Raw genomic sequence first — 23291 nt, 5'->3', positions numbered from 1 at the left:
CTCAGCTCACCTTTTATTTTTGCGGTTGCTTTTTTACATTCATTTTTGTTTTGTTATATTTTTTCCTTTTTTGTTTGCAAACGACGCGTTGAAATGAAAGAATAACACAGAGTAATGGAAGATGGGGAGACAGAGTGAACGAGAGAGGGAGAGAGAGAGAGAGAGTGCGCTACAAGGATAACAATAATAAACACAAAACAAAAGCAGAGAAAGGTATCTAAGGAGCAAGCAGGGAAACACCGCAACTTGGTATCAATTTCAGTATAAACAACAATAATGTAAGCATAAGGACGAACCGGCAAAGGGCGAGGTAAGAGGCAAGAGGGATGCCAAGGGCTGGGGAAAAGCACATTTTAAATATTGTACAACAGAGAGACAAATACATACATAGATGCAAAGAGAGCGACCAATTGAGTTAGAGGGAGAAAAAGATGGGCACCGTAAATCCTTTTTGGCACAGCTCAACGCGTTTGTGAGCCTGGGCCTGGGCCTGGAAATCCTGTTGCTTTAGGGCTAGCAGTAGCATCAGAAAAAGGTCGCTTTAGTCCCTGCACACGCACAGACACACACAGACACACAGCCACAGAAAAAGGATCACTTTACAAATGCCCACAAATACGGCCGGTTTTATTCATGTTGTTGTTGTTGCTGTTGCCGCTTGTCGCTTGTGGCAATGCCGCTTGGAATAAAAATAATAATAATAATAATAAGAGGAACAACAACAAACGGTAGCAAAAACTTGCCAAAAAGGTAACAGAGCGTATATTTTGAAGCCAACCAAACATTAACAGCCAACGAACGCCCCTTTTCTTATTTTTCATTTTTAATACCCTTGCAGAGAGGGTACATTGATTTTGGTGAGAAGTGGGCCACGCATGAAAACGTGTATGTACATATCAACGCAAACTTCTCTTATATAGTATTCAGCCGGATCGGATCACTATATCGTATAGCTCCCATATTAACGAACGGTCAAGAATGGAGTACTCGATAAATTTGTTTATTTTTAAAGCGATTGTCATGAAAATTAATCTTTGTAGGTACATATATATCTGTATATTTAATAGACTAATCAATGGTTGTGTCAAATTTGATCAAGATCGGGTGAATATATCATATAGCTCCCATTTGAACAAACGGAATGAAAAATTATTGCTTTTTTACCTCTTATGGCATTATCAATCTATGACATTAATTTAGGCACTTAATAATCTATTAATTAAGAAATTTATTTCAAAATCTGATATGTATATCATGCCGATAAGCTATATGCGCCGATATTTAGACCGTTTTTTGACAGAAATTCGACTTTTTAAATAAAGTGAGAAACAGAAAACTAGCAAGAGTATACAAACTTCGGCTCTGCGGAAGTTAGCCCGACCAAAGGATTTATCTAACTACTACATTCTGGAAAAGAATCCTATTCTTTTCTTTCCATCTAGCAATGGAAATACTGTTAGGGGTTTCTGTGTAATGCCAATCAAAACAAAAATTGCCTTGAGAGTTCGAAGAAAATTAAAAGTTTCGAATTGTAATCTAAATACGTTGATATTATTTATACAATTTTAGTCACACTCATTTGACATAGACGTCCTTATGTTGCTCAATCAAGTTAACCACTATTAACTATAGTTCAACCCATACTCATTCTTATGTTAGATTTTTAACAATTTGTGTAATTATAATGACCTCTTAAACTATATTCCAAGTGATTTACTTTCTTACTTGTTCTGTTCATTTCTACGTTCTACGTGCAAAAATCAAATTGTTAATAAAATTCGCTAAATTAAGAATGTGAGTGATTTATTTACTTAGCTGCAGGCATTTTTCTATATGGGAGATCTACTGCTCTACATCATATGACAATAAATGACATTTTTTCATCTGACAAATTGTTGACAATAGCGACCACACATACAGTCACACACACACACACACACACACACACATGGTATTCCTCATCTGCATGAATTGCAAATGATTTGATGCGCTTTGTTGACTTTTTGTCAATTGGGATTATGGCCAGGCCCAATCCTAATCCCTCTATACCAATGCCAGTCCCAGTTTCAGTTTCTGTTTCTGTTTCTGTTTCAGGATGGTGAGGCTCAGTCCCCGTTCGCCTGATGCTGGTGATTAACAATTGGCTTAAACCGTGCCAAACAAAGTGTCGAAAAGCGTACCTAAGCCTCAGCGGGTTTCGATGTCGGATCATTCAAGAAGTTGGTGCCGTTTGTTGTTTTTGTTGCTGTTCCCTCTACCTGCCCACGCGATCTGTAGTTCGGTAGATCAGAGATCAGAGCGCGCCTAGAAAGATTATTAAGAACGAACCGGGCCGGCTCGTAGGGGATTTGTAAATACAGATCTTTTTACGGATTAAAATTAAACGAAGCGAGCAGCAGCAGCAGCAGCAGCCGCAGCCAAAGTCGTTTTTGTGGTAGACTTTGTGGTCATGAGACAGAAAGGGCGAGACGAGGTTTTTGGTCTGGTTTTAAGCCACACATGACAAGAGCAACAACAACAGCAACAACAACAACAACAATAAGCACCAAAAAAGGTTTGCGCCGATCTCAGATTGACGTTTATTTCTGCTTTTTTAGACTTCCGCCTAGCCCAAGAAGCCGAAAGTGAAAGTAAACTGTAAACGTTGGCCAAATCGGTTAACCAAGATCCAAAAGAAGGCAAATTGTAACTTCTGTTTATGTTATCCAGTTGAGTAAATTGTACAATTTTTCATATTTTTCATAAGAAGTTTTTCTGCAACTTTAAATCAAACCAAACGAACCTTGGGCTATCATTGCCCTCTTTCCATTGTGTGTGTGTGTGTGTGTGTGTGTGTGTGTGTGTGTGTGTGTGTGTGCGTGTGCGTGTGTGTGTTGGGTAATCTTATTTTTCATGCGTTGTTTTCCCATTTTCTTTTCTGGATTTGCTGCTGTTGTGTTTTTTTTTTTTCTCAGTTTGTGTTTGTTTTTCCAACTGGGCTATTGTTGAAGCCTGTCAAACATATCAATTTCAAAGCAAATTCTGTCTGTTTGTCAGATGGGTGTGTGAGTGTGAGTGTGCGTGTGCGTGTGTGTGTCTGTTTCCCTTTTTACCAGATCTGTGGTATATTTTTGCTGATGGATTGCATGTACACAGCCATAACAACAACAAAAAAAAAGAAAAATAAAACGGCTCAAAATAATAATAACAAAAGGAAAAGAAAAGACAAATCAGCAACCGAACTAAAGTTCAAAATTATAAATCACAGTCGATATTTGTCAGCCAGCAACGCGGCAAGCTACAAATTTATGTTATGGCCATAAACAACAAAGGCAACTGAAATAGCAAAAACAACAACAATTGTAGTAGTCATGGCCGTCAACATTGAGTTCCTATTGACCATGTTTCCGAGGAGAAGGGGCTTCCCAGGATCAATTCAATTACGAATAGTTATTAATGAAAACTACGATAAAATGGCAATTCATTAACATATTGAGGACAATTGAGCAACACTTTCAAGTCGCTTTTGTTGCCTTCTTTTAGCCAGATAAATATAGTTGAAAAATGTTGAGATAAAGTTATGATTGAGGTTACTTTTATGTACACGAGTTTTCAAGATTTTCTCAATAGATTTGTCCAAGTCTAATTTAGTCAAGTTAACTGAGTTTGACTAATTAACAGTTCTCTCATATTTTGCTCTAGTTACCAATGAAATTTGCTTCTTTTGCTTGTCGACCCGATATTACCCCCTTATGCTACGGCCATGTGGGCAACAATAGCAAATCGATTAACATGTAAGCCCGAAAAATGCATTTCGCAAAATGTGAGATGGAAAGAAAGAGACTTTAACGATTTGTGACACTAATAAATAAGCCAAACAGCAACCGCGTCTCATAACTTTTGATTCATTGAAAGTCACCGAGCGAAAGAGAGCGAGAGAGCGGGAGAGGAAGAGCCTCCTCATTTCGTTTGTTATTGTATTTCTTTATATTCTTTTATTTATTTGTGTTTATAGCGTTTATCATTTGTGACACTTTGCATAGCGCCGCGCAAGACGCGTGGGTCGGGTCCTGGCCCGGCTGGCAACTGGGCTAACTGCCCGTGCGAGGGCAAACTGCGCATCGAGGGGCATCCAGCGAGAGGTACTCGATGAACGCCCGTGAAATTGTCACAGTTTCTCGGTTTTTATGGCCAACCCAGTTGTGGCCCAGCTTTGGCTTTATGAGCCCGACTTTAGGCTGTAAAAACACACACACACAAAAAACAAAAAATCGTTCAGTAACAAAACAAAATGCGCAAAAAAAAATATTAAAAAAATCCCGACACTCGGCCAAAATTTATGCGCAAATGAATTGTGCATTTAATGGTGGCAGTGAGTGGAAGGAGGATGGTTGTTCGCCGTTTTGTGGCCCACTTGAAATGGACCAGCAAGGGAATTCACTGGCCTGGCTTTTGCTGAGATCAGAACTTATTTATAATACTATTGATTGTTGACCAATTTATTTATTAGTTGTACAACAAATTATATTGCATTTCTAGAGTATTTATTGAATGCTAAAATATCTGTTGGACCAAACTTCCTCAACATACTTGCTCTTGATTTCTCATATTATTGTTGCTTTTGCAATCGTTTAGGGAATTTAATTCTTAAACAAAACATTTTTCGCTTAGCCAAAGTCATTCAGGTGGAACAAACTTAAGTTTTAACCTGTTTATATGTACATACATACATATACATATGTATATATATTTTTTTTTCCTCCCTCTCCTATTTTTAAAGCCCGCTCTTGGTGCGCATTTTATGTTTATTTTATTTGTAGTTTGGCTTTATTTTTTTACAGCCACTTTAAAGCCATTTTTAATGGGATTTTACACAGAGCAAAAGAGAGTGACAGGTTAGGCTGAAGTTAGTGGGCAAGGGTATCGGTCTGTGGATGGAGAGGGGGACAACAAACGGTTTAGACCCAACTTTCACAGTCTGCGTTTCGTCGGCTTCTAAGTTTGCGTAATGCGCGTGAAAATAAAGTTTTTCGCTTGAAAAGCAAAATGCAAAGATAAAAACAAAACACAAAACACAAAATATGATCTAACCGCATTCAGGACTTGAGTCAGAATATGAAAACTCACGAATGTGAGTCAGCCAGCGAGACCGACCGACCGACTGACTGTCTGACTCAGTCAAAATGCATCCAATTTGAAAGTGTTTCAAATTCATTTTCCTCTCCATGGGCTCTCAGTTAGGAGTTTCACATCAAATTGACTTTAAAACACCCGATATTATTATCTACTTAGTCACATATGACTATCAAAGTACTTCAAATGAGAAGTATTTGTATTTTCAAATGTTCTTATTGCCCACTAGGGATTAGTTCGGTGAATTGTTTGCCTAAAACAACAACAACAACTCTACACATAGAACTAATCACAATTATTATTGAGAATATATTAAAGTAAGAAATGTATTAAAGAATTCCTCATACATTTGCTTATTTTGGCCTCTCTTTCTTTGACGCTGTCAGTTTATCTCTCTCTTATTCTCTTCATGTGCGTGCATGTGTATGTGTGTGTACTTCCCCTTTTTGGGCTGTTTCTGGGTGGTTGATATATACATACATATATATGTCTAAATATATAGACATAAGTACACATATATGACATGATATATGTTCAAGGAAAACAAAAACGAAAACTCAACCAATGGCAAAGATCTCACGCTGGCGATAAGGCCAAATAAAACTGGGTAAAAGGAAGGCAGAGCGAGAGTGGGAGTGGGAGTGGGAGTGGGAGAGGGAGAGGGAGAGAAAGAGAGAGGGAGAGGGAGAAAGAGACAGGGAGAGGGAGAAGAATAAAAAAAGGAATACAATCGATTGTAAATCCAACACAAAAGGAAAACAAGTCTCTGACTTTAAGCTAAAAATGGAACGAAAGCTTAAAGTAAAAGGAAGCTGGTTAAAAGGAAACGAAATCGAATCGATTTCGAGTAGGTTTCAAGCATTTCTAAAGTCTTAAGCTTCTCTCCCTCATCCCCTCTGCCCGTCATACTATTGCCCAAGTTCCTGGCATCAACATGCCTTTTTCTATATGATCTTGGTGGCATCCTCCCCACTCTGAGACGTGATTTTGCACAAAGCTCCTCACATTTCCGTTTCCGTTTTGTATATATAGCCTCAATTCACATTTTGGCATAGCCACCCTTAAGAAGCACCTGTTTTCTCACCAGTCACCCCGACCCATTTCCCATCCCCCATCGCCATCACCATCATCATCATCATCCTCCACATCTTTAACCGCTTTGAACAAATGCCACCTGCACTAGCTGCTCGTGCTTTTGGTTTCGACAGTTGGATTTGTGCTTCGACCTCAGAATAAAATCCACACAATCTACCAGCCCCTTCTCCATTTACATCCCCATCGCCAATGTCAGCATCAGCCCACAAAGCCTTACTGGAGCAGCATCCCCCTGTTCCTTCCACCCCCCACCCGCGCTCCATCACACCATGCTTATATTTCTTTTGTTTCGTATTTCTTCTTTTCGTTTTCTATTCTTTCTCTCTAGTTTTTTTCTTCTTTTTTTTTGTTATGTGTATGTTTTTCTTAGTCAGCCGCCAACGCCAAATCCGCCAAACCCCCTTTTTGCTCCCCGCCCAACACACTCAACACCGAAAAAAAAAGAAACCCCTAGCTTCTACCCCTCTGTGGCTTGCTTGCTCGCTCACTCTCTTGGTTTCTTTCAATCCATCTCTCTCTCTCTCTCTCTCTTGCCCATTTTCCTCACTGCGTCAGGCTCTATCATTTGCTCTCTTGTGTTTTTTCCATCTCTCTGTCTCGCTCTTGCTTTCGACTGTTGCCATCTTGCTTGCTTTTTGCCGCTGGCCCGCCTTTTTCTTTTGTGATTTTGTGTATTTTGCCTACGCCGCAGTCGGCAGCGCAGTTTATCTCTCAGTTTGTGAGCCTTCGAGGGGTTGTTTTCCACAGTGGCGTCCCCTTGCGGAGAACTACGCCTGTGTTTCTGTGTGTGTGTGTGTGTTTGAGTTTGTGTGAGTGTGTTTTTTTTCTCTTCGGCGTTTCAAAATGGTTGTCCAAGCTTGAAATATGACACGATTACGTGGGATCCCTATCTCCTGCTTGCATCTTGCACCCAAGCCGCTGCCCACCCCCAACAGTCGCCCCCTCCGGGAATAGGGAAAGAATTCAACACATAAATCTCTCTTTTAAGAGATCTTTCCTTGCTGGAAATTCATTCTTCATTCTTTCGTGTTTTTGTTCTGTTTTTGGTAATGTGATTTTAAAGTGAGAAAATGTTTTTCTTTTACCATTGTCATTATTGACTTCTTTTGGATCTTTTGGTTCTTTTGGTTTACGGGGCACTCAATTTTTTGATTGGAGATTTACGAGTCAGTCAGCCAGTTATTCAGTCTCTGGCACTAAAGTTCACTCGAGTCAGTCAGTAAAATGAAACAAGTGTTTGTAAGGAATGATGATGGATGGGGCGGACACGAAGGGGGGCAGTCAAGTGCCTTTTGGTCTTTGCTCTAGTTTTAACGCCTCTTGTAATTTGTTGTGTGGCCCCCAAAACAAAACACATCATCAAAAAGCACTTTTGATGACTGCGCGTACTCCAAGCCCCCAGCCCCCATCCCCCATCCCCCAACCCTCACCTCATCATCTTCTCACTTTCTACTCTCTATGCTATTGTTGTCCAATGTTAGACACTTAAATGTTTTGTGGCCTAAAAGAAATAGACCCTTTCTGTACTCTTATTTATTTATTTTGACTTTGTCTTGTTATCGTCCGGCATGCCATTAAAGTGGCCCAAAGTGAGGACATAAAATCTGAAAGGAATAAAGCGAGTAATAGTTAAAAGAGGTCGTTGAAGATTATTGACAACACTGATGCAATGCAATTCAAGGCATTTATGGATAAACCGGCTAAACGCTCTTGATAACCAAGTCAGCACTAAATAAAGAACTCCTATCTTCAATTCTTATCCACTTAATTCGACTTAATAAAGTCGCTTTTCCGGGCCATGTTCTAAGTGTCACAGACACAGGCTAATGGCTATGGCTAAGTTTTGAATGCATTTACTTTGATTCAAGCGTTTGATTTATAACCAATATGACAGAGCTTCCGGCTCTCAAGTTGGCTCAAGAAAAAATAAAAGGATAGCTGTAATGTCCACAAATCACAACTCATTATTCATTTTGTAAACCTGTAGTTCTCTCTTTGGTGTTGGCCTGCAAAGCATTTAGCCAAATGATTTACGAATGCGTTGAAAAGGCGTTAGATGGTGTTGACTTTTTGGTCCGTCAGGGGAGGGGCTTTTGCCTTGGCTCTGGCTTTGGCTCTGGCCTTTCGGCCTTTTATCTAGCCTCATACATCGGACAAGTATCAAATTCATTGCACACACACGGAGAAAATAGCTGCAAATTTATTGTCGAAACAGAAATCATAAAAAATAAAGGTACAAAAAGTAAAAAGAGAGAAGAGAGTTTTGCTCTGTTGTGGTCAGTATAAAAAGTAAAAACCTCAAAGAGTCATAAAAATAAAAAATAGCCCAAGTAAATGTCAAATAAACTTTAACGGTTTTTGGTCAGAGCCAGAGCCAGAGCCAAAGAGCAGCACAGAAGTGTTGGAGTGGGAGTGGCAACTGAGGCAGACCGACCCGGTCAGTCGACCGACCAACAGAGCGAGTAGGAGAGAGACAGAGACAGAGACAGACGTCGGTATCCACAGCAACCATAAACTTTTGAAGAGCCAAAAGACGAAAAAAAAAGGGAAAAATAAGAAAAGACCGCCACATAAAATACAACAAACTGACCGAAACCGACTACCAACAACACCACCACCACCAACAACAACAGTAACAAAATGCCACCGCTGCAAAAAACTGAAACTGCAAATAAAAATAACCTCTAGACCAACAGCAGCAGCAACAACAACAACGACAGTCAGAAGAAGCCGCAAGGCTGTCGACTATATGCACACACATACGTACATATGTGTGTGTGTATATATGTATGTATGTTATATACTCTTTTTGGTTTTCCCTATATTATTTTTTATATTTTCTTCTTTTGGCCACAATTTATGTACGCATAGTGGCAGATGGTGTAGGGGGGGGGGGGGGGGAGGGGGCCATGTACAATACTATATTACGTGCCCTCGGACGCACAAACCAACGACAACCGTAAATCTGCGGTATTTTTCATGTGGCAAACCCCAATAAACCCACCCCTACCCACTCACACACACACGCACACCTTCACAGACAGCGAGTGGAGAATGTGATGACAAAAAGAAACCAGATTAGACTAGCTAAATACCCTAAATAGATGTAGTAGGGTATAGATTGTTAACTAGGTATGCAGCTAAACCAAAAAGGACTTTTCACTTTGTGATCTTTAGGCCAAAGCTATGACATTTTTTTAGAACTCTTTAATCGACACGGCAGTAATAGTTCCATCAAAACTATATTCAAAAACAGAGTAAAGAAGATGTGGTAGGACTTATAACAAGCAAGTCCCAAAACAGTTGGCAGGAAACTGTACTTAGGGATGGGTTTCTTGTTGGGAGGGGGGCACAGGGGGTCATTTTGAAGTTTGGTATTTCAGCAGGGCTTTAATGGTGGGCAGAACACGTACAAAACAGAACAGAAAATTTGTCCGTTTAAGAAAGACCAAAAACAGCAGCAGCTGCTTATCTTTCCAAAACTCTAAGAATTCTGTGTGGGGGAACCCAAACAGAGGATGTCGATTGGATGCGATGCGATGCGATGCGAATGCCATATGCGGAGTTGACCTAACTGCCGGAGTAGGCGTAGATAACCACCAAGAACAACAGCAACAACATCAACAATCCATGTGAACCGACAGCAAACAAATTGTTGTTATTGTGTGCTGAGCTTGAGATCATAAAAAAAAAAATAACACAAAAAAAGAACACATAAACGAACAACAAGAAGAGCAGCAGCAACAGCCAAAAATTGTGTCTGAGTTAAGGTCGTTTAAGGGTCATTACGATTACACACACATCGACATGAACATACACACACACACACACACACACACACACACACATACATACAACAAATTATTTGAAATAGGAAAAAATTGTGCAAACTTAAGTTTGATTGACCATCCTAAAAAATATTCCTTTTTTTATATAATTATTTCGAATCTATAATAAGGACAGAAGATCATTTTGTCATTGTTCGGAATCGATTTGCACTTTTCAAAGAAACTCGATGGAAAATAATTAACATTTTGATGGTAAAGCTTTGGCAATTTGTCACAACAATTTTTATTTGTTTTCTGATTTTTTAAACATTTAAGCAAAAGTTTAATGTAATGTTTTTACATTTCTCTTTGGTCATTTGCGATGACTGCTTAATGGTTATTTATTCTACATATTGCCCATGCCACCTGTCGCAGCTTTGCCTCCTTTCTCAACCACCTCCCCCTCTCCGGCTCCCTTGCTTCATCTCTTTCTCTGTCTGTGATTCTCTCTTCTGCCATCAACGGCAAGACTTCATTTTCTTTTGGTTTCTTACATAAAGTTATTGTTTTATGTTCTTTATTACACACACACACACACACACACACACACACATGCAGACCAAATACACATGCAAAAAAACATAATTTATATGACAAACCATAAATTTGGCATTAACATTTCATTCGCTTACAATTTTATTGTGGATTCCACTTGCTAGTTCTCTTGCACTTGAAGTTTCTTTTTTTGGTTCTCGATTGCCGACGCGTCGGAACGTTTTGATAAATTCACAACAAGGTTTTTCAGCTCGGAATTTGTTTTTCTTTGCACTTCGAAAGTGAAAAATCCGTTGCACGTAATTAACGCAATTAAAATCAAAACATTAATGACCTGCGCCAAAGGACCTAAAGAATGCCGGCGTCGCCGTAGCGGTTGGCGTCGCTGCTCCAGTTGCAGAGGCAGGGCAGAAAAACAGAAAGTTGGGGAGAGAAATGCGGCAAAAGGAGAACATTTGGGGCTTCCGTAAAGATAATTCACGTGAAATCGAAATAGCGAAGAATTATAAGTAAAATGGCAAATATTTAGCTATGGATTGTTCAAATTCAACAAAAGTTTCTCAAATCGATTTGGTTAATCAAAGAGGATTCGCATTTCGTGCCAAATTGTCGCCTAAATTTTTGGGTCCATGGTGTAAGAGAGAAATTCTACGAATAACTTTTTTGCTCTCCGGCCGGCTGCTGGCGTTGACGTCGACGTTCAAGTTTTGGCCATTTTTTGCGCAGTCGCTAGGATCGAGAGAGAGAAAGAGAGAGAGTTGGCTCTCTGCTCCACCTCTCCTTTGTTATTGCAATCTCTCTTGCTTTCGTTCTCTCTCTCTGGCATTTGATTTCTCTCCTTGTCTGACATTCTCCCTCGTTTTTCCCCTCATTAGGAAGAGAAAAAAAATGGCACTGTTGAAATGCTAAGTATGCTACGAAAATATTTTCAGAACATGCGAAAAAAACCGAAAGCAAGAACAACAGCAAAATGTGGAAAAGGATGTTTTTAAGCCATCGCCGACTTCGAGGCGTTGCTGCGTGTGACAGTCGAGAGCGAGTGGAAGTGCGTGCCCTGCATTGACGATGTGCATTTTAAGGCTTTAATTGCCTTTTGGCCACATTAAAATGTGACCTTACGCTTAAAGTTGGAACTCCAAAATAGACCGGCAAACAAAGCAAAGGGTTGAGCCAAACTCAGATATGTATGTATTAGAAAGAAGATCCGAAGCAATTGACATTTTTCAGAAATGGCGTAAGAATTCTTAATGTGAATTTCTTGAAATGGCTGAGCATCATATCGATTGTAATGGATAATGCAAAAAGAGTTGAACAACTTCAGGTATTAACATACATATAGACAAGCTTTGCTAAAGAACACTAAATTTTCACGACCCTTGGAAAAATGTGACAAGCACTGACTGAGATGGCATAAGAACAAAATGCTCTTTGCTGATTAATTTCAAGACAAACACCATTTGGACTTGAGTTTTCTTTCCTTCTTCATTCTTGTGTAAATGTGTCTATGTATTAAGTTATGTATATACAACCCAGGATCTGCGTGTCTCTGTGTGTGTGTGTGTGTGGATATGTCGTGTTATCTTATGCATGACTTTTGTTTTATTTATGCGACGCTTTTCACATTCTGTGCAAATATTTGCACAGCATTTAACTTTGACTTTCGACTAGGGTTGCCACCACATGAAACGGTCGAGAATTAACTTAGTTTTACCATTAAAAAACACACTCGCACACACACACACAGAGAGAGAGAGATAGGCGCACGTAGAAAAACGCAATGTGCACAAAATAGATTACAAAAATCAACAGAAACACAGAAAAACATGAGCATATACAACAGCTCGAAATGCTTCCATTTTCCACGATAATTTCAATTCCAAATATTTCTATGTCAAACTATAAACAATTAAGGCAAAACACAAATTGCATGGCAAAAAAATATTTGTGGAAAAAATTTGCATTGTTATTGTTTGCAGATACAAACACACACACACACACTCACACACACACACGCGTATTTTTGTCTATGGAAATTACGCCTAAATATACCCAAAAGTGTTGACAATGTGTCGTATACGCAATTTTGTATTTATTGCTGATAGCATTAGTGTGCATAGCCAGTGAAGAGATGGGAAAAGATTTTAAATGTGAAATGGGGCATGGCTAGTAGATTGCTAGACTGGACTGGACTGGAGTAGAGGGGAGTGGCGGAGAACAATAGAGACCCTCAATTAGCGCAGATGAGCCCCCAGTTGTGTGCATAGAATTTATGGCATCTATCTGATAAAGTGACTGACTTACCGCTCAGCGAATTGTGGCCACAGGATGGCGCCCTGCCCAGCAGGTAATCGTCCTTGCAGATAAACTTATTGTCATCCAGAACATACAGCTGTTCGCCGGTGCTCAGCTGTTTGCGGCAAATGCAGCAAGTAAAGCAATTCAGGTGGAAAACCTTATCGCGGGGCTTACGCACCAAGTCCGAGGGAGCAATGCCCTGGCCACAGCCACTGCACTTGGTGCCATATCGTCTGTAATGAAAGGATCAAAAAGAATTAGGGTTTGCATCATTTGCCGATTGGAAATGCATATAAATCTATAAACAATAGTTTTCCTTAGTTGAAAACTTTTCCACTCTAACTTATGGATAGGTTTGTTCTGACCCTTTAAATTCTCGGTTGACTTAACGAAAAAGAATTCTGGGTTTATTTTCGGCCTTATTCAATGGCATTTTTAATCAAGAATCAGATGGTACCTACAGATATTTGTGAAATGCTCTTGCTATTACAATGCAACTTGACTTCGACAGGAAGCAAGATAAAAAGTAAAAATAAAATAAATTGGGGACAAATGAAAGGAAAAAAAAGTGAAGTGGAGGGAAAAAAGGATTTTATTGTGAATTACTCAGGTATTTTGCATGTTAATTGCTTTGGCTTGGCACATTTTTGCATTTGAATTCTTCTTACCTCTTACCTCCTTTTTCAATTAGACGGATTTGAATGGCAGGTGAATTCGAACGGAACACGTGAGCGAACCAGTGAACAATTTAGCTAGTCTGCCATCCAGCACAAAAGCCAACTACGACAAGTCAAAGCTAACTTGGCTTAATTGCTTTGATTTTGTTTCTCCATCTCCATAAACCATTTCTCGTTTACTCTTTCTCTCTGTTTCTATTTTTTCCTCACAGTCTTGTACACACCTTTTCTCCTCCGTTTCACATTGATTGATTTGCTTTGATTTGTTTTGGTTTTTTCCTGGTTTTTTTGCACTCACCTGAAGAAATCGTTGCGACAATAAAGCTTGGACTCGCGGCTAAAGCATTTGTCTGTCAGAGGTTGGAGGCACTCGCAGCATCTAACACAGGACGCGTGCCAGGCTCGCTCGAGGACATTGAGCAGAAACTTATCCAATATGGGCTTATTGCAACCGGCACAGGGATCGCCAACACCAACGGGCGGCTCACTGCGACCTACGAGGAATGAAAAATTTGAGATATAAATTAAAATTCAATAGCATTTCAAGAAAACAATATATCGAAAGCAGAAACCATTTAAAATACAGCAACGAAATTGCTCATAATATATTTCAGATCGATCGCTTCAACATCAACAAGTCTCACAAACAAATATAACTATTTTTCACTATTTTGACACGACGATAGTTGTCCTTAGGAGAAGAACTGTTTTTTTGAATCCTGCCCACACATTTGAGAAGCAAATCTCACCAGAAATTGGATTGGATTTCAACCATTGGTATCGTGGTAAACAGATTAGAGAGTGTAGTCAGATTAGAGGACCTGAAAACGTTCATGCAAGGCATACCAAGTAGAACATCGATTTGGAGATAAAAAGATGTCTTAAATGTCTTCATGGTACTAATAGATTGTCCCGAGTCAATAACTAGGGTCACTTAAAAGATTATGAAAGTATCGAGATAACTAATCCTTCAATTAGATGGATGTAATTTTCTACTCTAGCAAGCAAAAGAAAAGAAAAACAGATATTCATTTGTATGTTTAAAGGTAACTCAGCGTAATAGGATTCAGCTTGAGTTTTGACTTTTCCTCTTCTTGTAATGTTGGCCTTTATGTAAACACGCCACCTTTTGGTATATAACTTTTGTATATATGTATATGTGTTTCTGAACACAAATACCAATAACCTCGTTTCAAGGGTATAAAAGATAAATTTACATATTTAAAATGGAAAAAGATGAAAATGAAATGCCAAAGTGAATAGTTTCCTTGCTTCTTTGGTTTCTTTGCGACTTGCTTAAATTTTGTGAAACGACTTTTGATTTAAGGTAAAGGCACAGAGTTGTGGGCATCCATATTCCTACACTGGATAAACTGGGCAACGCCTTTTACTCTGCTGCTTTCCTGCTTATCCTCCTCCGCACTCACAATCCCATCTGCCCCCCTCTAACCGCCTGCTGTGCCACCAGGTCCTCAGCAGTCCGTAGTCTGCCATACTAAAACGTGCAAAACTTTTTGAATGAAAATAAATTTCACACACAAGTTGAACATACTTTTTTTTTGTTCCTCCGCTCTTGTTGTTTTTGTTCTTGTTCTTGTTTTTGGGATTGGGCTGGGGCTGGGGCCACGCCTTCTTCTCTTTTTCTTCAACATCTTGTGGCTTTAAATATGCCCTGTGGGTGCTAAACAAGAAGTTACTCATGGTTTGTTCTTTCGTTTTGTTGCTTTTGCAACTTCATTGACTGATTGACTGCGAAAAGGAATTTCAACTTGGACTTGATATTGTCAGTATTTCCTTGCTCGCTCTTTCGTATCTTTTAGTAGTTTATATCTTTGTCTCTCGGCCTCGGGGCGAGATTTGGCGTCTATCATTATACGGTTGCAGTTTTCAGTATCCAGTTGAGTTCTTAAGGGTGTGCGCCACGCCCCCACACACAGCCGCCTGCTACCTTCTTGCCCATGTTTTATTTAGTTTAGCAAAAATCCAGACTTATTCTAAGTTTATTCAGTTGTGTGTAAATATCCCACTCATCTTGAACACTCAACATCTAAAAACAAGCAAGAAGCACCAAGAAAAAAAGTGTACGACTGGAACAGGTAGCACAATGAGTGTGGAACTGCCAATAGGGACAGGGAGACGCAGGGAATTAGAGTGGGGGGGGATGCCAAATTTGTCCAAGTACAAAATGCAAGTGTAAATTGTAAAGCTTTCCCTCTGGTGCTAGTTAACTCAAATGTTTGCCAGGCCACCCTGTGGGATTGCTCATTTCGGGGAACAAAATAAAGGTGAAGTGATGGAGGTGATGGAGGAGAAGCTGATGAAGTTAGGGGGCATACGCACACATGTGCAAACTTAATGAGGCTACCAAACATCATGGCGAGGTGCTAATTTGCGCCTGGAAGGATTTTGGCGCACAGTTGGCTGCATTTGCAATGTGTTTTTTTATTTTGAGGAATTCACCTTTTTCCTCCAAACACACACATTTGTACATATATTTTTCAATATGCTGAGTGAGAGTGATTTCTTAAAGACCATAAATTCAAACACACAACTAACGCCCTTTTCGGATTACTCATACGCCCCGAGTGACAAATAGCCAGAATAACAGAAAGGAAGAGAAAGGAGACAAGGGCAAAGTGCAGAAATGAAGTAAATCCTTGCGCCGACTTCGGTATACCATTTACGAAATGAATAAACTATTTTAAACAGCAATTAAAGGAGTTCTCAAGTTCTCTCCAATCTCTGGCTTATATGATCTCCAAAGTAAAGCTGTTCAAACGAATCGACAGACAAACATGGCTAGATCAACTCGGTTGGTTAATGCTGATCGAGAATATATATATACATAATTCAGTTGTCACATTTTGGCGATTTCAATGTACTATGTATATTACTCTATGGGTGCATGGTATAGAAACATAAGCGAGCAAAAGGAAGCGAGAAAGCAACAGCAAAAGCCGGGGCAAAAGCTTGCACATTATAAATGAGCAACTGACACACTGATTGATTGACGAATTGACTCATTTTCGCAACAGAAACCCCAGATCCAGACCCCCAACCACAAGCAAAACGAACCAAACGACCGAGACCCAGACTCCAACTTCCAACTCCAACTCTTACTGAGTCTCCGGCCAACAACAACAAAAGTCCAGACCTTGCCGCATATGTCAAAATTGACGGATGTTATCAATCATTTTATGCCGCTGCAGACAATTTTTAATGAAGGTTATGGACGTTTATAGACGGAACGGGCCCAATAACAGAGAATCGAGCAGAACACAGAACTGAACTGAACTAAACTGAACCGAACTGAATTGAGCCAAACTGAAAACAGGAGTCAGAGGAGCACAGCAGAGGATGGTTCTTCACTTGATGTTGGCTCAATGAACTGAACTACATTAAACACACAAAAGCACATACACACACACACACAAGCACAAACACACACACACATAAAGGCCATAGCGAAAACGCAGGGGGGAAATGAAAAGGGTAAACTCAGGGTAAACGTTGCTTCTGTTTCAGCTCTCAATTTTTATACCCTTGCAAAAAGGGTATATTAATTTTGGTCAAAAGTGTGCAACGCATAGAAGGAAGCATCTCCGACCATATAAAGTATATATATTCTTGATCAGCACGACGAGACGAGTTCAAATAGCCATGTCCGTCCGTCCGTCCGTCCGTCCGTCCGTCCGTCCGTCCGTCCGTCCGTCCGTCCGTCTGGATCAACGCAAACTCCTCCTAGACCGTAAGAGCTACAGAGCTGAAATTTTGCATGTAGGCTTGTATATACTGCAGGCGTTGTATATCTCGGATTCAGCCGGATCGGATCACTATATCATATAGCTCCCATACAAATGGCAAAGTCACGAACAGTGACTTTTCTTAATAACTTCGTTATTTTCTGAGCTATTGTCGTGAAATTTAATATTGTTAAGTTAATTACACATATAAACGACTATGCCAAATTTGATCAAGATCAGGTGACTATATCATATAGCTCCCATAGGAACGATCTTTCGAAAACAGTGACTTTTGTCAATAACTTCGTTACTTTTGACGCGATTGCTTTCAAATTAAACATTTGTTAGTTTAATATATCTGTTAATGACTGTGCCAAATTTGATAAGGATCGGGTAGCTATATCATATAGCTCCCATAGGAACGATCGGTGGAAAACAGTGACTTTGATCAATATCTTCGTTATTTCCTATGCAGAAGAAAAACTAAGATTGTAGGCCGTTCTTTCGGACACATTAGCCCTTTTAGCTTAAACGTTTTTCCACTTTGAAGGTTATAGGTAAGGGAGAACTTACCAAAAAAGTTGCAAGGGTATACAAACTTTGACGCGGTCGAAGTTAGCCTCGGCCCTCTGGTTTGTCTTCGTCTCCCTATTTCATAAAATATCTTGCAAGAATCGTGTCAAGATATAGCTGATATAATGAAAGTTAGTCAAATAACTTAATATATGTAGATAATTTTCTAAATTTACATTTCGAGGCTTAATTACTCCTTAAGTGAACTTGACAAAAAGTGAAATGCAAATAAGAAAATAGGAAATTTCAAGATTAGATTACCATCGTATTATAGAGCATTTGCTATTCAACTTGATGCATTCTTTTTGTTTCTCTTTGCATCTCTCTTGTTAATTTTCTTAACTCTTAAGCTTGGTTCGGCTTTTAACATTTTCTCTTCGGTTTTTTTTTTGTTTTTCGGGTTGAATATATGCACATACATATTATTGCCTTCTGGCGCGATTTTAAAAAGCGACAAATTGTTGTTTGCAGACGCCGTTGCTGCTGTTGTTGTTTACCGCTTAAGTGTCGCAATTTAAATATTGTTGAGTGCACTTTTTGGCTACCGTTGGCCATTTATTTTACGCTGAAATTTATGTAACGATGTGAAAAATTGCCCGCTACTGCTACCGAGAGGCTCTAGGCGAGACTCATCGCTAACCCTCCTTATCCCCAGTCTCCCACTCCCATTTTCTCTCTCTCTCCCATCTCTCTCTCTCTCTCTCTCTCTCTTTTATCTCTCTTCTTCTGTTCCCACCACTCTGTGTTTTGAGGTCTGTAGTCTCGGCAAAAAAAATATATGTATATATATATATATATCCATTTCAATGACCAGCGCATTGACCGCAGAGCAAGAAAAGTGCACAGTGCCCAGGCAAAGAGTCACGTACGAAGCATTTTGCACAACATTTTCCGCTGTCGTTGCCGCTCTCAAACAAAAGCCAATAATTGTGAGGAGCTGGAGCTGGAGCCGGTGATGGAGTTGGAGCTGGAGCTAGAGCTGGAACTTGCAATCCATACAGACTAACTGCATTTATAATGCCCAGGCAGCAACATCGACCAGAACTGCAACAGCAGCAGCTTCTTCATGGCTCGCTGGGTTGGTCCGGGCAACACCCAAAAGGCCAGCCCAAAAATACATATAAAAAACAAAAAAAAGCAAAGACGAAAACAAAAAAAAATTAAAAATAACAAATGAACTGAACTAAGGCTCTTTTGAAGCTCTGACAACGGCAGCTGCCGCAACATCAGCAATACAGTAAAGGCTGCCTTGGCACTCCGATTGTTCCCATAATGGCCAACCTATAGGCTAGCCGCATAACGATATTTTGACAGCAATTATCAATTCGAATCTCTTATACGATAACTATAGTTTGGCCCTCTTCTTCATAGCTGCAGACATATTGAAGTTGGTTCAGTTCATACAATCGAAACGAAATATTAAATTTAGAAGCCGGAGTCAACGTTTTCTTTGGATTCTGAATAGATAAATTTGATTTTTGAAATTTTGTTTGTTTTTCTTTATTTGTGTGTTCTTGATTTTGGGGATTATGTTGTGGGCAATTGAAAAAAAGGTATTTCAAGCAATTATATATTACAGTTCGTGACAATTGTAATCAATATAGTTGCTGATTTTCATTGTCAGTTTTCATCGTATCCAACTTTAAGCAGCCAACACAATTTAAAACATTAAGGAAACTCACTTCAGCTATGCCGAAGTTTATATACCCTTCTATCCTCTACCATTGGCTGAAAAACCAAGTTTCATCTCAATAGCTCCTAAACTAAGATTGACTGAAACGAAGAAACTTGGCTTCACATGCTGATCAGGAATATATATTAACCGCATTCTCTGTGTTACAGAGATATCACCCATTGCAAAACACCCTCTGCGAGGGTAAAAACGAGAAAACTGCAAAAAAAAATTCGTTCGACATCAGCAAAATGAAAATAATAAAAAACAGCTTCAAGTTGCTTTGTTTTTGCGTTTTCCGTTCCTTTTCTATTTGCAACTTTTTGCTGTAGTTTTCGCAAAGCACTTGCTGCCTGCTGCGCCATGTTGGTTATGCCACGCCTCCTCCCCTGCACCCCCTGCGGAAAACGTGACTAAAATGTTAAAGCCACAAAAAAGAAGAAAAATCCAAGCCACTAGCAACAGCCGTCGCTCAATCGCAATCATTTCCCCATTCTTTCACTCCTTTTACTTCTGCTAGTGCTACTTCTTATTTTCAATTTTTTCTCTCTTTATCTCTAGTTTTCCCCCTCGTTTTTTTTCTTCTGCGTTTTGGTCGTTTTCTTTTGCAAATCTTATGCAAAAATCCAAATGGAAATGCAGTAAAGCCAAACAAATGGCAGAATGAAATGGAAAATGAGGAGAGCTGCTGGTCCACCATTTCTTTTTCTCATCTTGCTTTTTCTCTCCCTCTGTTATACCCTTGTGAAAGGATGTATTAGACTTGAAGTCAGAGAGGGAATAGTAGATCTAGGAAAAAAAAGTACTACTCTTATAGTTTTCAAAATGCCTCAAAATAATTATAATACTCAAAAGACTCATAATCATTAGTTCTTTTAATGCTTTGATCAGGCTTTCTCGAATTCGTTGCCTCCCTTGCTGACGGGACGCATTTTGGTCTATTCGCCCATTATCTGGGCGATTGAATAGAGGTAGTACCTACTTTTCACCGTAATTTTTGGATGATAGGCTGGCCTTGAAGCAAAAGTTTAAGAAAAGGCGAAAGGGAATGCAAGAGGAAAAAAGCCAGAGGGAAATTTGCACTTTTTTTTAGAAAAGTGCTTATTATTCTCTCTTTTCTTCTTTCATTTTTGCCAACCATTTTTTCTCTTTCCTTTTTATACCCTTGCAAAAAGGGTATATTAATAAATATATATTCTTGATCAGCACGACGAGACGAGTTCAAATAGCCATGTCCGTCCGTCCGTCCGTCCGTCCGTACATCCGTCCATCCGTCCGTCCGTCCGTCTGGATCAACGCAAACTCCTCCTAGACCGTTGGAGCTACAGAGCTGAAATTTTGCATGTAGGCTTGTATATACTGCCGGCGTTGTACATATATCTCGGATTCAGCCGGATCGGACCACTATATCATATAGCTCCCATACAAACAGCAAAGTCACGAACAGTGACTTTTCTTAATAACTTCGTTATTTTTTGAGCTATTGTCGTGAAATTTAATATTGGTAAGTTAATTACACATATAAACTATGCCAAATTTGATCAAGATCGGGTGACTATATCATATAGCTCCCATAGGAACGATCTTTCGAAAACAGTGACTTTTGTCAATAACTTCGTCACTTTTGACGCGATTGCTTTCAAATTAAACATTTGTTAGTTTAATATATCTGTTAATGGCTCTGCCAAATTTGATAAGGATCGGGTAACTATATCATATAGCTCCCATAGGAACGATCGGTGGAAAACAGTGACTTTGATCAATATCTTCGTTATTTCCTATGCAGAAGAAAAACTAAGATTGTAGGCCGTTCTTTCGGACACATTAGCCCTTTTAGCTTAAACGTTTTTCCACTTTGATGGCTATAGGTAAGAAAAAAGTTACCAAAAAAGTTGCAAGGGTACACAAACTTTGACGCGGTCGAAGTTAGCCCCGGCCCTCTGGTTTTTTTTTTGTTTTTATGCTAATGAGGCGAGAGAGTTGCAGCTGTAGAATACGGATTAAGTTTTGTCTAAAACTTAAAGTTTTTTGTGAAACGAGCTGCAAAAAGAAAGATTGCAAAACAAAATAGAAAAGATTCAACAAACCATATGGAATTTTTGCGACCTTCTATCTATTTATGAAATAATGGATTGTAATCATTAGTTTAGAAAGGAAACGGAAGCTAAAAGGAATCGGAAGGAAGCCGTTGCACCAAATGAAATAACTAATTCAACTTTATAAAATTTATAAAATTTAGGTATACAAAAATCAGGGGATAGTTATCGGACTGTGGATCCATTGGATCACCGATATTCACAAAAGTTGGTCACGAAATAAAACACTTCATTCTGCAAGTTGTATGCATTTCGGCAAGTTCCATGATAAATAACACAATTTGCCTTGATTCTAATATATAAAAAGATTGGAATCAATTGAGAAAGATGTCAAAGTGAACATCGTGAATTTATATAGGAAAGACTCTAATCCTAACAGTGGGAACTATTCAAATCAAAGATATTCGGATATGATCATAACTATTCAAATTAGGAAAATAATATCTACCTACGAGTATGCAAATGCTTTGTGAGAATCGACGATCTAAATGATCTCAGTAGTAGACAAAATGCCACTTTAATTTGAAACTAAAACGCGACTTTATTGCTTAAAACATAAATATACTCTTTCAAAAAGTGTATATACATCTTGATCAGCAGTGTCAACGCATAGAAGGAAACATCCCCCAATCACATACCCGCATCCGTCCGTTCTGTTGGATCTCAATCTTATGCGGTTACTACCGAATAAATAGATACACTCTCTTATCATCAATTCTGACAAAGAGTTAATAAAACATATATCAAGGGCCACATGGGCTAAACCTTTTCTGCTTGTGTTTGTTAAATAACATTTTTTCTTAAAGGGTATACAAATTTCGGTACGGTTGACATTAGCCCGGCTGTCTGGTTTTAGCTGATTCTTCGCATTTCCCTTCATCACAAATATTCATTAATATTCAATTTTTTGCGCTAATATCGCAACTAATTATGTAATTAAAATGTTAACATGTTTAAACGCGAACAATTTCCATGAGCCACACGATGACAGCAACAACATCCGAAAATAGGTGTTAAAATTTATATCAATATTTCAAGCATATTAACGATGAACTTTGCCTTTTCTCTGCCTTTTCATCCATGCAACATTTAATATTCTTTATGGGTATTTTTATACCCTTGCAAAAAGGGTATATTAATTTTGGTCAGAAGTGTGCAACGCATAGAAGGAAGCATTTCCGACTATATAAAGTATATATATTCTTGATCAGCACGACGAGACGAGTTCATATAGCCATGTCCGTCCGTCCGTCCGTCCGTCCGTCTGTCCGTCTGTCCGTCCGTCTGGATCAACGCAAACTCCTCCTAGACCGTAAGAGCTACAGAGCTGAAATTTTGCATGTAGGCTTGTATATACTGCAGGCGTTGTATATCTCGGATTCAGCCGGATCGGATCACTATATCATATAGCTCCCATACAAACCGCAAAGTCACGAACAGTGACTTTTCTCAATAACTTCGTTATTTTCTGAGCTGTTGTCATGAAATTTAATATTGGTGAGTTAATTACACATATAAACGACTGTGCCAAATTCGATCAAGATCGAGTGACTATATCATATAGCTCCCATAGGAACGATCTTTCGAAAACAGTGACTTTTGTCAATAACTTCGTCACTTTTGACGCGATTGCTTTCAAATTAAACATTTGTTAGTTTAATATATCTGTTAATGACTGTGCCGAATTTGATAAAGATCGGGTTACT

At 39.2% G+C, this 23291-nt stretch overlaps 1 protein-coding gene across 3 annotated transcripts in view; it reads right to left on the bottom strand.

Annotated features, from left to right (window-relative positions):
• Positions 1 to 23291, bottom strand: part of LOC6653098 (LIM/homeobox protein Lhx1) — a 56932-nt gene that overhangs the window by 20769 nt on the left and 12872 nt on the right. For 2 of the 3 annotated variants that reach the window (XM_023181376.2, XM_047011592.1), the window contains exons 2-3: positions 13800 to 13995; positions 12831 to 13057 (exon numbers count right to left, since the gene is read on the bottom strand). In XM_023181376.2, coding sequence (XP_023037144.1) covers positions 12831 to 13057; positions 13800 to 13995 — 423 coding nt within the window. Of the gene's footprint in view, positions 1 to 10666; positions 10685 to 12830; positions 13058 to 13799; positions 13996 to 23291 lie in introns of those variants that run through there. The other variant, XM_023181377.2, reaches the window with a different exon arrangement.

The sequence above is a fragment of the Drosophila willistoni genome (assembly GCF_018902025.1).
Source record: "Drosophila willistoni isolate 14030-0811.24 chromosome XL unlocalized genomic scaffold, UCI_dwil_1.1 Seg142, whole genome shotgun sequence".
Classification (NCBI taxonomy): Eukaryota; Metazoa; Arthropoda; class Insecta; order Diptera; family Drosophilidae; genus Drosophila; species Drosophila willistoni.
Note: the sequence above shows the minus strand (reverse complement) of the source record. Positions and strands in the feature narration are given on the sequence as shown.